Raw genomic sequence first — 16,287 nt, forward strand, 5'->3', positions numbered from 1 at the left:
TTTAGTCTTCCCTAAAAGAGCTACAGCTTTCGGTACCGATTCAAGGATGTCTTCATATAGTTGTTCTCCTGGGCCTACAGCTTTTTACTGCAGTAACCTCAAGCCATACATCTAATGGTCTCATCCAAAGACATATGCACAATTCCTCCATAAAGCAAAGAATAAACAGACACCTTCCCTAGTAATCAAGGCTTTCACTCATTTTCTTTGGGCACCAATGTACTCATAGGTTTAGAAATAGTGGCCTTTGTGGCAGAGGGGACTGAATATTCTATAGCAGGCACCATACTTGTATGAAAACCCCACGCTTTGTACAGACTTCTATTCTATTGTGGCAATGTGGGTTATTTCACTTGTATGTATGTATGTAATAAATCTTGCATACACCGAACACTGTGTTGTGGGCACTGGTGTACAAATGAAGGGGTGAGAAGGGGGAAAAAAAGGAAAATACACCACAATGAACAGCACAGTATGATGGTCCATAAGGTATCATTTATATGCAAGCATGATTCTCTGGAACATAAATTAACATTAAAAAGGAAAATACGTACAAGGTGCGCCTGTTGAGAAAAATCTTACAATGACATGTTAGGTACACAGGGGAGAAATCTGTAGCGCTCTTCAGAAAAACATTTCCCAAATCATTGAAATCAGTTAACTCCAAAGGCTGTGGGTATGGTGTGGGGAGCCAGCACCCAGTGGGGCAGTACTGCAGAGTTAGGAATACCTGGGGGGCTATGGGGTTATACAGTGAATTAAAAACTTTAGAAATGACAGTGGAAATAGATGACGCACGCGCTGAATATTGGTTTCCAAGCTGCCATATTGAGAACAGTTGTTTTATCGTTACCCAAAACAATCAGCTGTCTGTGACTTAGAGAAGGTAATAGAGAAAGGTGTCTGAATAAACTGAAATCATCTGGCCAACAAAATTATCATGTAAAAAAATTACCAAAATATTAAAATATAAATGTAAGGAGAAAAAAAAAAACAAAAACACAGTGCCCAACCCCAAGTCAGAACAGAAAAAACCCCAACTCAGCAGTTTTATTTGCATGGCTGACAATATCCTTCTGCTCTCATGCAACGATACCTTGGTTTCCCCCCTGCCGCCATGGACATTTCTCTTGCAAGGGGAAACCCTGGAGACAATGGCAGACTCCCACTCCCAGAACACCAACAACAGCTAACAGAAGGAAGGAATGACAATGCCACAAGCAGAATGACACAGTTCCGCTGCTCCGCTTATTGCTCTCCTTTGTAAGAAACATCGTCTCAGAGCACTTTGCTTTCCCGGGAGAGAGAGTGAGAGTCTTGGGGAGAGTCTTACAGTGTTGGGGGCTTCAACCCATATTTCCTTGCAACTTCTGTCTGGGCATAAGCAGCATCACATAGTGAGTAGAGGTGGGCCATTTCCATCTCTGACTTGGCCAGATTGATGGCTTTGTTGAACATCTCAATGGCTTTGTCTAGATTTCCCCTAAAGAGGAAAAGAGAAAGGGTGTTACATGTAATAGTAAGCACACAATTGTTTCTGATTAAAACATTTTCAAGTGACTGCAGCAGTAATAAATATAACTATAATTTAAAGGGGAACTCCAAACCAAAATTTGTTATAGAGCCCCACACAACACAGAAATTCCTAATATACCTATCACTGTAATCTGTTCCTTCAAAAAGTATAAATAAATACCACTTTTATACACTGCAAAACAGTAGTTCTATTTCTAGATAATCTGTAATCCTGGCAGGGGAGGAGGGCCTAAACATTGATACTACATATTGTAACAATTTCTAAACAGTTTACAGACAGCATGCAGGAACTACATAACCCATGTGTTGAGAATTGTGGGATTGGGAGGATGCAGCCTGAAGGCAGGCTGAGGAAAGGCGACTACTCATACATTTTATTTGAGTATCAAAGTAGCCAGCCAGATCAGCAGGGGAACAGGGGGCTTAGGGAACTGTTCCAAACCATATTATTACATTTAAAATTATGAAAACGGATGTATATTGCAAAGTTGCTTGAAATTATGTTTACTTTTTAAAAAGCTAAAGTTGTGTTTGGGTGGAGTTCCCCTTTAAGTGCTAGAAGAGGGCATTGTAATTTGCCACTTCTGCCTTTGCTGTGAGGGCCAAATGTTAATAACGTAATTGCTTTACACAGCAAAACAGGAAAACATGAATTAAAAGCACATAATCTTACCTTTGGACCTCTATAGTCCCCATTGTTTCATAGGCAAAATCACATTTGTTATCGATTTCTATGGCCTTGCTAATGAGATCTAAGCCTTTCTCCAAGTCCTGTTTCCATTGGAGCTGAAGTAAGCTGTAAACAGAACATAAAAATTATTGAAAAATTAAAAACAAAATAAAAATATTCTTTTAAAGGGCAAATGCAATTGGATTCAGCAAGATTAAGCATACATTTGCATCATTCCTCACCCTCAGTGGAGATAACAGTAAGAGGTCCCTATCACATTCACACACGCTAGTATCAACTAAATCAGAATCCAGTAAGACTGTCTGTATTTGGACTGTATGAGGAAACCATAGCAGCCAAGGAAACCCATGGAGGCACAGGGGGAAAGTACAAACTCAAGACCTAAATTGCTGCAAGGCAGAAGATCTAACCAGTGATCCACGGTGCCCCCCCCCATTACTGTCCCAAATACTGAAATATGTAATCACTGTCTGCAGATGTGTGGCAAATGTTAGTAAGCCTTTAAAGGGCAACTGGATCTTGTTTTGCTCTGTGGAATAATGGCTCTGAAAAAAAATATAAAGATATATAAAATATCTAAAATCCCTAATATACAGCCAGCCAGGATTGCTATAGCCAGTATCCAATGATATTCCCTGTGATCACTTCGTGCCTGGTCCTTACTACTCACTATAGTAGCTTACTTGCTTAGTAACCATCTAGCTTTGCTCTTATGTTGTACAGGCACGGGACCTGTTATACAGAATGCTGGGGACCTGTGGATTTCCAGAAAAGGTATTTTTGCGTAATTTGGATCTTCATACTTTGTCTTCAAAAACTAATTTAAACATTATATAAAGCCAAAAGGATTGTTTTGCCTCTAATAAGGATTAATTATATCGAGTACAAGATTGAGTTTTATTATAAAGAAAAAGGCCTTCCCTTTCTGGATAACAGGTTTCCGGATACAAGATCCTATAATGGTACAAACCAAGAGAAATTCACAAAAAATGTTAATATTTGTATGGTGACACTTACCCTTTATGAACATAAGTGGTGGCATTGTCAGGCTCAAGATCTATGCATTTATCATACATTTCATCAGCTTTCCCAAACTGCTGCTGGTCTGTTAGCGCCTGGGGACAGAAGAATTGAGGTTATAATAATTAAGTTATTAGGGGACTTGTTGTATTTACCTGGCTTGTGTATTTATTGGCAATGCATTGCATTGGGCACCAATTACATAAGAGTTGTCACTGTCTTTGAAATAAAGGGAAATAACCTATAGGTGTGTATAAATATTGCACTTTATACCCAAGAGCATGAAACCATTAACACATGCCAGAGAGCTTGCCAATGCTAGATATCACATAAGTTAATGAAAGAGCACTGGGTTCCTTACCTGAGCATACAGTGCATAACCTTCTGCGCACTTTGGGAACTTGGTAATGACATCTTCAAAACCTTGCATAGCTTCCTTGATCTGTAAAGGGTTGCTGCCGGTATATGCTTTCCGGTACTACAAGGCAAAGGGCAGATAAAGAATCTTTTTACAAGCAAAAAACAAAGGTGCTACTTATACCATATACATTTTTTTCCCTTTTAACAGCCTAAAAAGCCATTTTGCAGAAAAAGCAGCAGAATCAGCAATTCTTGTTTAATCCAGCAGCTTTTTAACCCATGTACAGGGCTGATACATTTGCCACCCCCCCAACTGAAATCTGATCAGGGCTTGAGCAACAGTGATGAGAAGGTTGGTAAATACCCAAACCAAGCCGCCCACAAAGCATTTTTCTGGCACCCACTCTGTATGTTAATGTACAAATTAGAGGTAGTATAGACAGGGACATCATCAGAAAGGGCTTGGATATGTGCATTGACATCGACAGGCAAAATAAGTTGTAAAAACTGCGACCCATGACTTGCTCTGTAATCCTTTGTTAGCCCAAATCCACGGGTCCTGTAACACTATCAGCCTAAGACTGGGCAGTTGGAAACAATATATAAAATTACTGGCACAACTGAGGTTTTGCAAGTGGGTAACCCTGCTAGTTTATCATGTAAACTATATCATTTTGGTGGAACGCAGTTTACATACTAAACTAGCAGGGCTCTACCTGCTTGCAAAACCTCTGTCATGCCAGTCATTTTCTATATTAGGCTTTTGGGAAGATGCCAGCCCTCCATACTGAGCACCAAGCAAACGTTAAAAGGTGTAGGTGTGCTATTCAGTTTGGAAACAAGGCATGGTGTTTCCCTCGATGCAGCAAATTCACCTTGAAAAAAGTAGCAAACAGGGACCACCTAAAACTTCTAGATGCAAGGTTGATTCTGCAACAAGTGTGCTGAACCTACTGACCTTACTGAAGCCATTCATTCCAGGCTCAATCCAGTCAGTTTTGCTAGCAACACGCATTAACTCTCGATTGGTTAAATGCAAGTACAAAGGTACTATTACAGAATGAAGAAACCACAAAATTGTTTGTTTAACCCTTTAACTGGTGGTCAGTGCACCTCTGAGCATGGTCTAGCATTGACTAGGAAAAAGTAATTGAAATAGAACACTGGGTGGCATTCCTATATCTGCATAAGCAGTTAGTGTCTTGTTGGCACCATTAATTTCGCTGCAAATCTTCCTGCCTACTCCATATTCACCTTCTTGCCCCCTATCCTATACTATAGAAAGGCGTGAAGGTACTCACCAGTGCAAAACATTTCTGTGCTTGAGCTAATGCAGAATCCGGCCGCAATCGGATACATTCATCAAAGTCTTCAACAGCATCTTCTACTTGGTCTAAAAGGATTTTTAGCTAAGAATAAAAACAAGGCAATAAGTCCTTTTGCATGCAGTGTTCAGACATCTGTACTTATTCCTTCTAAAAAAAATTCTCATGAAATGTAAAATACATTTTACCAAAAAAATGTATTAACAAGACGACAGTTCTGCTACTCTGGTTGCGATTTCCCTATACAATTTACTGTTTCAAGGGTGGAAAGTAAAACAGTTAGAGGTTGTGTGTTGAGCAGAATGTATAGTTACCATGTAAAATATTCTTTTAATGTGTTTAAGAATGTCTTAATCAGCTAAGCGCTATAGGAAACAGTTGGAATTTGTAACTTCCTGCTCAGTGGGCTTGGAGAGAACCAGACATGCTGTCTGCACATTTGGGAAGACAAGAGGAGAGTGCAGGGCACATTGGCTCCATTGGGCCCAAGCTCCATTGCCTGAAGGTCAGGCATGAAAACAGCAGTGTTAATCCAAGTATTGCCACTAATACTGCCCATGGATGAATCTTTAACCAGTCAGTGCAATGTTTATGGCACTCACCTGCCCTCTGTGATGATAGACATCAGCATTTTGGGGATCAATATCTGCTGCCATGTTAAAGTCTTGGGTAGAAAGAGCAGGCAGCTGCTGCTGCATGTACATACTCCCTCGTTTGATAAGGGCATTTGCACGTAGCTAGGGAGAAAACAAATAAAAACAGAATAAAATCGCAACCTTGCTTTAAGTTGGGACAAATATGGTTGCTTGGAAGTTTTATTGTACATTATTTGTGATAAAGTCCTGGTAAATTCAACCAGCCAAATATGCACTCTTTATTCAGTACTGATCTAATTGTAATCATCAGTGTTTAAAAGGGTTGTTCACCTTTGCGCTAACTTTTAATATGATGTTGACAGTAAGATAATATCATCTGGTCGGTAGGTATATAGATTGGTATATAAACAGAAAAATAAGTAATCAAAAACTAACAATAACAAAGCTGTAGCCTCACAGAGCAGTTTTTTTGGCTACTGGGGTCAAATAATTCCAAAAAAATAAAGACTATCTAAAAAACTGCTTAGAACTGGCCAATCTATAACATACTAAAAGTTATCTTAACGTTGAATCACCCCTTTAAACATTATCTTTAAAGGAATAGTGTGAACACACTATTATAGAATGATTTTGCTTTTTATCAAGCAGTGCAATTTCTTTAGAAGTAGAACTGGTGGGGCATGGCAGGATTGCACTAGGAAATAAAATAAATCTCCTTACCTTAACATTGCATTCTTCCATGCTTATGACTTGATCCAAGTCTGGTTTTGCAGCAGCAGCATTTCCAATAAGCAGGTAGAACGTGGCTCTTAGTAACAGAGCTTCAGCTACATATTTGCCTACTGATTCCACCTCCTTTGTGCATTCACTGATTATTTTGTCATAATTCTCCTCTTCCATATATTTTTTTGCCTTTAAATAACCAGACCTTAAGGAAAAAATAAAAAAATAATAAAAGCAAATTAGATACAGCACGAATGTTAATTTTAAAATGATGATAATGACAACATATGAACGGCTAGTAGACAGTGGTAGTGCCAAAGACTTCATACAGTATTTTCCCATGATTCCTTTCACCAGTCCAGGAGCAGAGCATGCACAGTACAGTAAAACTCCTGACTTTACTATATTGGGCATTTACAGGCAAGGGATCCCTGGGAAAATGAAGAAAGGAGTGTTACATAAACTGGCTTGGTGCTTTTTTAGTACAGAAGCCAGTTTGGGGTCCTAGGTTAGTGATTAGATTCACTGAAGGGGTGCACAACAAATTGGCAACTCTTATTGAATCTGCATTTCCTTTGATCTAGCCATATGTTAATGATGCACTCTACTATGGCCAGGTCACAAAATAGGCAGATCATTACCTGATTTGACCATTCGAGTTATGGGTAAAATCAGCTTGAGCCAAATGCCCAGCCATTAGGACTGCAATTCACAAAAAGTTCATCTTTTCAATCTGACTAATGAATCTCAGTTGGGGAGGAGATTAAAGCAAACCAAATACAACCACATCCAGCCTATGATTAACTGCTCTTGAAGCACAAAAGATGTAACGTGATGTTTTTTAATTAAAGTGATTTGTTTGAAAACGTATTTTTCATAGTGACCGGTCTGCAGAAGTATCCCGTAGCAGTGAGTGCTACTGGTAGCGATATATACTTGCATGATGTATATTGTACTGAGCATCACAAATGAACATCAAATAAATATAAGCAGATTTACTTTTCTTTCACCACAGCAGCTTCCCCCTCTTTGTCTTTATCCTCATCAGACTTCTCTCCTTTTTGCAGAGGTTGAGAAATTATGTCATCAGTAAAAGAGCTGAAATACGATTTGATGAACTGGGGTGAAGGCATGAGTGGTTCTCTGTTCTGATAAAAATAAAAAAAAATGTTTTAGCAAAGAGAAAATATTTATATCTTATATCCCAGGCTAACTAAGAAATTAGACTTATGCATTATGAAGCACCGGTCAGCTACGGGCCTAGTGGAGCCCACGCTTATCTGTAACTAATGGGGGAAAAACTTCATGTATAGGGATGGAAGCAACAAGAATAGGTTAGGCTTTGAAGAGAGGATGCACTTTAGAAATTCTCTTGCGCAAAGCTGCCTGCACTCCACTATGCATTAGCCCATTTCTGACAGACAATTTAAAGGTTTTTAGGTTGGTCCTCCTGATATTACCTCCCTCCCCCCCCAGCTCATCAGCTCATGGGCAGACATGTTAGAGGCTAATATTATCCATTATACAAATAGATAAACAACAAAGAGAACCCACAAAGCTGCAACCCCTCTGCATATCAGAGAGCATAAGTACCAATGGTCATGCAATAACCATAAATCTGCCAATTTGCCTGTGACAATAACAAATCGACCACATCTCAGCAATACCTTGTACTTGTCTTTGGCTTTTTCTTTTCCGAGCAACTTAAGAACTTTGTCTGCAAGGAACATGCTCTGTTGGTTCTGGAAGCCCTCCAAGATGCATACAGCAGTAACATCTATCATCAGGAGACAAAACATTAGACTCGGGGCAAACATGCCATCATAATAATAGCTGCTCAGATTAAGGGCTCTGGCACACGAGGGAGATTAGTCACCCGCGACAAATCTCCCCTATATGAAATCCCACCGGCTGGTGGGATGGCATACGTGGCGCCGCGATTGCCGGAAATCGCCGAAGTTGCCTCTGGGATGTCATATCGGGGAAATTAGTCGCCCGCAACAAGGGAGATTTGTCGCGGGCGACTAATCTCCCTCGTGTGCCAGAGCCCTTAGTGTTTTTGTTTTTATAGCCAGCAGTTTAAGCAGATAAAATCTGTAGTTCTTATGTCAGAGACAGTGTAATGTCAAACAATAAGGAAAAGAATACCTTCCAAGCATTCTTTTTTGTTGTCAAGCCTTTCATGGGCCTTGGCACGTCTGAACAGTGCTTTCACATATCTTGGATTTAGCTCCACTGCCTTAGTGCAGTCCTGTACTACTTCCTTCCAGTTTTGCTGAAAAGGAAAAAAAAAAAAAAAACGGTAAGTCATGGATAACACTAACTCCCAGCATTGTGGGAACAGACCTTCTAAATTAGAATAGAGATGCCAAGGTGCTATCATTTACACAATACCAATAGAACAGTATTTAAATCAATTCAAGAGCACCAAGTTCCAACAAATTCAAGCTCTGCATTTTTCCAATGCATTTGATTAGTATTAAAACATTTTGGTGGCTAGTCAGTATTGAGAGGCAATGGTCTTTAAAGAGAACAGTTGCAGGAATGCCCAGCAGATGTATTCAGAACATTTTGCCTGTTGCTACAGGACAAAAGGGTGGATATTACTGACAGTTGGCTACAAACATACATGCACAGAATACAGGCCAGATTTGAGTTCCTCTGGGTTGGACGATGTGCCGTAACATATGCCCCATTCGGTCATCAGTTATTCATCATTCTTACATTGGCTGATCATTATGCAATTCAGCCGAAAAATTAAACTGCATGAAAAATCATTACCATGCAGCAAAACAAAGGGCTCCACAGTGTAATTTTAAGCCAGCAGAGGTGCACAACATCGGATGTACAGGCCCAGACTAAATTAATATTAATCTGAAGACCAAGGCTGAATATAAGGTTATTTTGTCCATTACACAAATTTCTCTGGAGCAACTATAGGTCACTCTAAAGTATGGACACTTTTGGCTGTCTAGCAGGGAGCCCATTACCAGAATTAGGTGAAGTTTGCAACAATAAAGAATGTAATGTCTAATTACAGGTATGGGAACGGTTATCCAGAATGTGTGGGACCTAGGGTTTTCATTTAAGTCTACTAAAAATACATTAAAGGGGTGGTTTACCTTAGATAAGTTTTAGTATGTTATAGAATAGCCCGTTCTAAGGAGCCTTTTAATTAGTCTTGATTACTTGTAGTTTTTTAATTATTGCCGCCTTCTTCAGATTCTTTCTAGCTTTCAAATGGGGGGTCACTGATACCTTTTTTTCATCTCCTGTTCATTTATTAGTCTCTTATTCCAACCACTCCCTGGTTGCTAAGATAATTTGGCTCCTAGCAACCAGATAGCTGCTAAAACTCCAATCTGGAGAAATGCTGAACAAAACGTGAAATAACTACAAAAACTACAAATAAAAAATAAAGATAAATTGCATATCGTCTTATAATATTACTCTCTACATCATAATAAAATCTAACTGAAAGGTGGACGACTCCTTAAAATAAACCCAATAGGATTGATTTGCCTCCAAAAAGGATTCTTAATTGGGATCAAGTACAAGGTACTGTTTTATTATTAAAAAGAAAAGGGAAATCATTTTTAAAATTTGAATTGTTTGATTATAATGGAGTCAATGGGAGATGGCCTTTGCGTAACAGAGCTTTCTGGATGGTTTTTGGATAATGGATTCCATACCTGTACTTAATTCAGTTTCTGGTATGGCCCCAGCTTTTGATGTACTACAAGTTGCAGCACAGAGATCTTATCACACATTGAAACCAGATTGCTGCTGTTATTAAGCTACAAGGCCAATAGTCGGAAACCTGGCTGATGGGCTCAGCACATTTACTATATGTCTGTACTTACCAACTGCTCATGTGCTGCTGCTCTGTTCTGATAGAAAGTAGACAAATCGCTCTTAGTATCAACAGGGCAGAGGCTGATGGCTTCTGTGTAACACTGGATGGCCTGCTCGTATTTGCTTGCCTTAAAATATTTGTTTCCTTTGTTCTTTGCAGCTTGGGCTTTTTCTAAGGGGCTCTGAAAAAACACATTAAACATATTAGGCAAAACCAAATAAGAATAAGGACAGTTCCAGAATAAGACAGTTAACATGAATGCTTTCAGAAAGACTTTTATTTCTGCTGCCTGCACTTACTTGGATCATCAAATGCAAATGGCGCTATTTAAAAAGAACAAAGCCCACAGTTTTTGAGACACAATAGCAGAGTGCTGCTTTAGCACTCAAGAAAGAGAAGAGGTGGGTGATGGAAGTCACGCTAGCCACAAACGAAAAGATCCCCTTGTTTGGCAAGGTCGTCAAACAACCGGATCTTTCCCCGATATGCCCACCATGAGTTGAGCTATTGATTAGATAATTTGGCCCTCAGACCCAGTGATCAGATAACATTGATGGGATGCAGGCTGTTGGGGCAAGAACTTTATCAATGAGCCGACACGCTGCTTGCCTCGACAGGATTTCTAAACCTGCCCGATATCAGTGAGGTGGGCCTGTCGGAGGGCCCCATACATGGTCCAATAAGCTGCCATCAGCAGCTTTTATCAGCCAGTGTATGGTCACTTTTATAGTCAAAATGGGGAACAAAGCCCTATATTTATTGTCTTCAAAATCTAAGATTTATTTTATTATGTGCATTATTATTTAGTATTAGTTTATGGTTCAAACAGATCATTATATAGCAAATTATTATCTACTGGGAACATCTATCTAGCATTTTAGCAGTAATAACAGGAATTAAATATTTAATACAAAGCTGCTTAGCATGGTGTTTATTACTTTGTTTACAGTTCAGTATCAGGATTGCAGATTTTCTGATAGGTGCAAATAGACGCTTCATGGCTAAAGCTATAACTCACATTACATAGAAAACAACAAGGGGTAAATGGTAGTGGTCCAAATAAAATAAATTGCTAAAGCATTGGGCCTTTCATGGGGAGGTTAGAGGCAGCGCTTCCCCAGCAATCTAAGTGATTTAGTGAATGCTGAGCTGCCATACTCCTTTGCGGGCCACGAGCCAATGCTGGGCTGATTGCTACAGTGAGCATTGATATTGCATTGATCCAAAAAAGGACCTGGCACATGCTAGAATAGGCAGAAACTGTTAAATGAAAAAGCTCCATGGAAATTGTATAATCTAATTTTTTTTACTTAGTAGCAGCAGAGAAACATTTAACCCCAACAAATCTATAATTAACAGCCTACTTCTTGAAATGGGTAGACCAATTTGATTTATCTATCACGAGTTTGTCGTATCACAGCAGGTACATGTATGGCCACATATAGTTGAGCCTATAACAGCTGAACATACCAAGACATGGGATATAGGCTCGTGCAGCTCAGGCCCAGCTTGGCAGAACCCTCACTGACATCATGGTTATGTTTGTATCCTAAGAAAGAAGCTTATCCCAGACTATTCCCAGACACCTTCATCATTATTCCTCTACTTAGCTTACAATCTAGCCTTTGCCATAAACTTGCACACCTACACCAGACGCTAATGAACCTGCCTGCGTATTTTTGTAATTTAGCAGGATCTTAAAGTCCACATGCACAAGGACAATGCATCCTGCATACAGCCCTTTGGTTGGTATGGAACCCACAAGTAGCAATGTAAGCTGCCGAGCGATTAGGGCAAAGACGCATGGGGTGATTAGTTACTGCAACTTTTCGCCCATACACTATAACAGGCGTTGCGGCGACTAAGTGTGCCCGAATTCCGCTGCACGGATTAGTCGCCGCAACTTTTCAAACACTTGCAGTGACTAATCGCCTCGTGTATCTTCGCCCTTAGTGTGAACCAAAATGAGAATGCAGCTTGACTAGCCATTCTGTTGCCTGTCCCAGGGAGAAGTGGGTTATGTGGGTCTGTACATACAGACTTTGGAATCAGCACAAAGTACAAAGCAGCTTAGACATGTGCAACAGTTACACAAACACACACACTATTATCTGACCCGCACAATGTCACAGTCGGGTTGTACCAATGCAGCAGGTACATAAGCGCAATTAGGCTACTAGTTTCAGTTTACGTGAGGCAAATTTGTGTTCTTTAGTTTATCAGCCTAACAGAGTCACCATACAGCAAAGTCTTGCATCTGGTTCCAATGAATGTACTTCCTTATTAACACTCCCTTATCTAAATACAACAGGACATAATGATTTATCCACAATATAGTTACTGCTTTGCCATAAAGGGAGCTCATAGTCACATCTAAGTGAAAGTGAAAGCTAAACTGGAGAGCAGCTGCACGAGGCACTACAAGCAACACCCATTCAACCACAAAACCATAGGGAAACCCCACACAATGTAAGGGTCTGTAATTCATGCTCGGGTTTCATAGGGCTTGCCAAACTGTACTACTTTACATAAAGCAACAAATATATTTCTGAGTCTGAAACACTTTGCATACATATTGTTGCTATTAAGGCAAATGGCTGCTCTATCACTTCCCTAGTGTAGCAGCCACATTCAGTTTACCTGAGGGACCCCTTACCTTGCAGGTTCCGCTGGTAAAGCATGGGTAGAGGCTCATCAGCCCTATAACTCAATACCAACAAAGCAAACCCTTGGACAGTCTTGGCCATTTATTTGCGCTTTAAAAAAACCTGGAGAAACAGGTTTGTTTTATCTGAAGTAACATTTTTTTTTAGCATTCAGATCTGCCACAAAGGAAAAAGCAAAAGAAACAAAGATCCCCAAACACAACAGGAGGAGTGTGAAAATAATATTCTATATATCTTCTATAACACAGATTTTGTGAGTGGATGCAGTTGTATTTTAGTTTTAAAGTAGTCAGCCAGATCAGCAGAACAGGGGACCAGGCTTAGGGAACTGTTCCAAACCATAATATTACATTAAAAATCTCCATATTTTTTTTAAATGATGTATATTGCAAAGTTGTTTAAAATTATATTTCCCTTTTCCCAACAGAAGCAGACTAACACTGGCAATTTGTTGTTTAAACCAATTATAAATCTTATTAAAGTGATGGTGAATGTATGTATGTATAACTTTATATGCCATTTATCTGTATGGTACACAGGGTATCTTGACTGCCACTGCACCCAGCCAGGAAGTGACAAAATGCCCCTATGTAGCAGTCACTGATTAGCATAATGTAATGGGGACAGGCAGAGCAAGACTCAGAAGTGGTCACATCAAAGGACAATCTGTCACTGCCACATCTGCCTCAAGCAGCTCGCCTCCCTTATATATCAATAGGGTATTTATTTATGGGCAGATCAATATGCCCCAGGCCTTATTTTTAAGCTATAAAACATACTTAATACAACAAAGGGATAAAGACACTTAATACAACAAAGCAGAAAGCTTAAAATGGCCATACACGCACAGATATAATTGTATAAAATGTAGCTTCATAAGATTTTCAGACTGGGCTCCAAATTATCACTTTTCGTACCTTAGCGTTTGGTCGTTTAGTCAACTGGCTGCCTTTATACAATGGCAAATACTGTCTCTTTAAATGTTATTTCTTTAGCAAAGGCCTACTCTATCAAACTAACCTGCATTACGGTCACACGCGGTATTGCCTCTCTTGTGACATTCACAGGGTGGTGCCAAATAATATCAAATTGATGATGTCATACACGGCAATATATGGAGCCAATAGGCAGGCAAAGAGCCATAAAAATACCTCAGGGCCACATCCGGCCTGCAGGCCTCCAGCTGGACAGCCTTGACTTAGGGCAATGCTGACGCCCCTGACAACTAACTAGAGCCTATTCATTGATATAAAACAGTAAAGTGGGACATACACATTAAGCTTTTTTTAAAAAAAGATCTTTCAATTATCCTAGGGCCAAGCTTATCTTGAAATGATTGCTTAAAAGAGTGAACCCCAACCAGTGGCTCGTGAGCAACACAATGCTTGCCAACCCTTTGGATGTTGCTCCCAGTGGCCTCAAAGCAGTTGCTTATTTTTGATTTCTGGTTAGGAGGCAAGTTTTGATTGGCAAAAAATCCAGTGTAATTGGCAAACAGAGCCTTCTGTAGGCTTCCTGTTAACATAGGGGCAATCAAATAGCCAATTATAGCTCTTATTGGCACCTCCAGGAACTTTTTTTGCCCTTGTGTTGCTCTCCAAAACATTTTACATTTGAAAGTGGCTCACATGTATAAAAGGTTGGGGATCCCTGGCTTAAAAGTATGATTTGCTCATCAACGAAAACAATCATTATAAGCAATACCGTCTAGCTGAAGCTAGGAAAACTACCTGCTTGGCCATGCAAACAATTGGAAATGGACCAATTTAATTATTACAGACGAAGATTTTCAAATCTACCCAATCAATTTTCTGACAGACGTCGAATGAAAAATTGCTAGATGTACGATTGTTTGGTGCACACTTACGATAATTTAACCAATTTGTCGTATCTCACTGAAATTGCCCGTTAGGAAGAGAAAAATCTTAACATGTATACTCAAAGTGGCTGTGGCTAGGTTTTCTTGTGCCTATTAATCTGAATGGAGCTGTAGGGCAAGGGGGGCTTCTATGTTACATCTGTCAATGTCCAGGCATAAAGTACAGTCCTCCCTGCACATATAGCTACATAATGCCCTGAATAACTGAAATGCAACTTGCGCATCAATTCAGGCAGATGTATTGCACCTGTGTTGCTCCATGGCTTGCACCTAGCGTCACAACACAAAGTTATGCTGCAGTTCTGTAATGGAAATAATACATGGACACAGGCACAGATTTGCAGTTGACAAATGAGACCCAGGATTTCTACTGTGACACAGCACTGCTAACTGCACTAAAACCAATAAACAGTTTGTTGAATAATGTAGGAACACTGGGCCTAATGGAAATCTGAGCAGCTTTCCAGCAGACATTCAATAACATCTGGCAGCTGTTTCAAAAAATGATTTGGGAATGGAATTGCTATGTAAAGTGTGTGTAACCGGCACTTGCTGCACTGCTGGTTCTCCCTCTTGGAACAATGTAGCAAAACCAGTCTTCCTTCATATGCCTGTTTTTCAGCTGAGTTCTGATTTATTGTATTAAAAGTCGGAACCAGCAATGCAGCAGGGACAGCAAAACACTGTCATCAGTTGCAATTACATCCACAAACATGAATGAATGAATAATGTATGGAGGAAAGTTGCTTTAGAATGCCAATTTCTATTATGAGGCAGGCAATGATGGATTTGGTTATGTTCCCCTTGAAGCCTAAGCCCTTGCAGGTGACATTATGGTCGGTAGAGCCTGAGGTGCAGGGAGTAACTAGGCCAGGGTTACAGGGAGTTGCCTGGGGAATCTCCCATGGGGCTGAGCGCTGGGTTAGAAGGGGCTGATTGGGGAATGGAACCCATGTTTCCGTGAGACCCAGAGGTCACAAGTGACAAAGCCTCGCACCCCGGGGCTGCTGCTCAGTGTGACTGGGGGAATCTCACACACTTGGGCTTCTCCCCCAACACCCGGCCCATGTCCTTACCAGCTCCTGCGGGGCATCCTGGGGATTATTGGTGGAGCTGCCTTCTGCTGGCACCGGGCTGGCCCTTCCCTCCGGAGTCCTTCTCTGCTTATCCCTCTTCTCCGCCTTGTGTCGTCTCCACAGGTACACGGCCCCTGCGCCCACCAACAGCGGGGCCCCTATCGCCAGAGCCAACTTCCAGTGAGGGATCCCGGGACCGCCTTGCGGCTCCACTGGCTTAGAGGCAGCCATGATCTTCCCGTCCTACTCTGGCTAACACGGCGAGAGACAGGGGAGGCGGAGCAGCGGAAACGTGGTGCAGGCTGGGTAGTGACGCGAACCTACTTCCGGTCCGAGAGTTGTGGGTTAAATTGGTGCTTGCGGCCTCTAATGGAAATGTGGCGTCTCTGCAGGCAGCGTGGGCTCCGTGATTCTTATCTGAGTGCTGCATAGCGATAGGGGTGCAACTGTAGCGCCGACATTTATCTGTATATATCATACTGCAACTATCCCATAGGAATCTGTGCAACATGGTAGTACTGCAACTATGCCAATAGGAATCCGTGCAAAATGGTAGTAC

At 40.7% G+C, this 16,287-nt stretch overlaps 1 protein-coding gene across 1 annotated transcript; it reads right to left on the reverse strand.

Moving 5' to 3' along the window:
• Window positions 1-475: 475 nt before the first annotated feature.
• Window positions 476-15,981, reverse strand: tomm70 (translocase of outer mitochondrial membrane 70). Its single transcript, NM_001103057.1, is given in 12 exon segments — window positions 476-1,483; window positions 2,210-2,332; window positions 3,245-3,342; window positions 3,609-3,725; window positions 4,909-5,016; window positions 5,535-5,669; window positions 6,249-6,456; window positions 7,251-7,399; window positions 7,919-8,028; window positions 8,400-8,526; window positions 10,115-10,288; window positions 15,729-15,981. Coding segments are annotated over 12 exon segments (1,734 nt in total). The 5' UTR covers window positions 15,960-15,981; the 3' UTR covers window positions 476-1,329.
• Window positions 15,982-16,287: the final 306 nt, after the last annotated feature.

The sequence above is a fragment of the Xenopus tropicalis genome, chromosome 2 (genome assembly GCF_000004195.4).
Source record: "Xenopus tropicalis strain Nigerian chromosome 2, UCB_Xtro_10.0, whole genome shotgun sequence".
NCBI classification, from domain to species: domain Eukaryota; kingdom Metazoa; phylum Chordata; class Amphibia; order Anura; family Pipidae; genus Xenopus; species Xenopus tropicalis.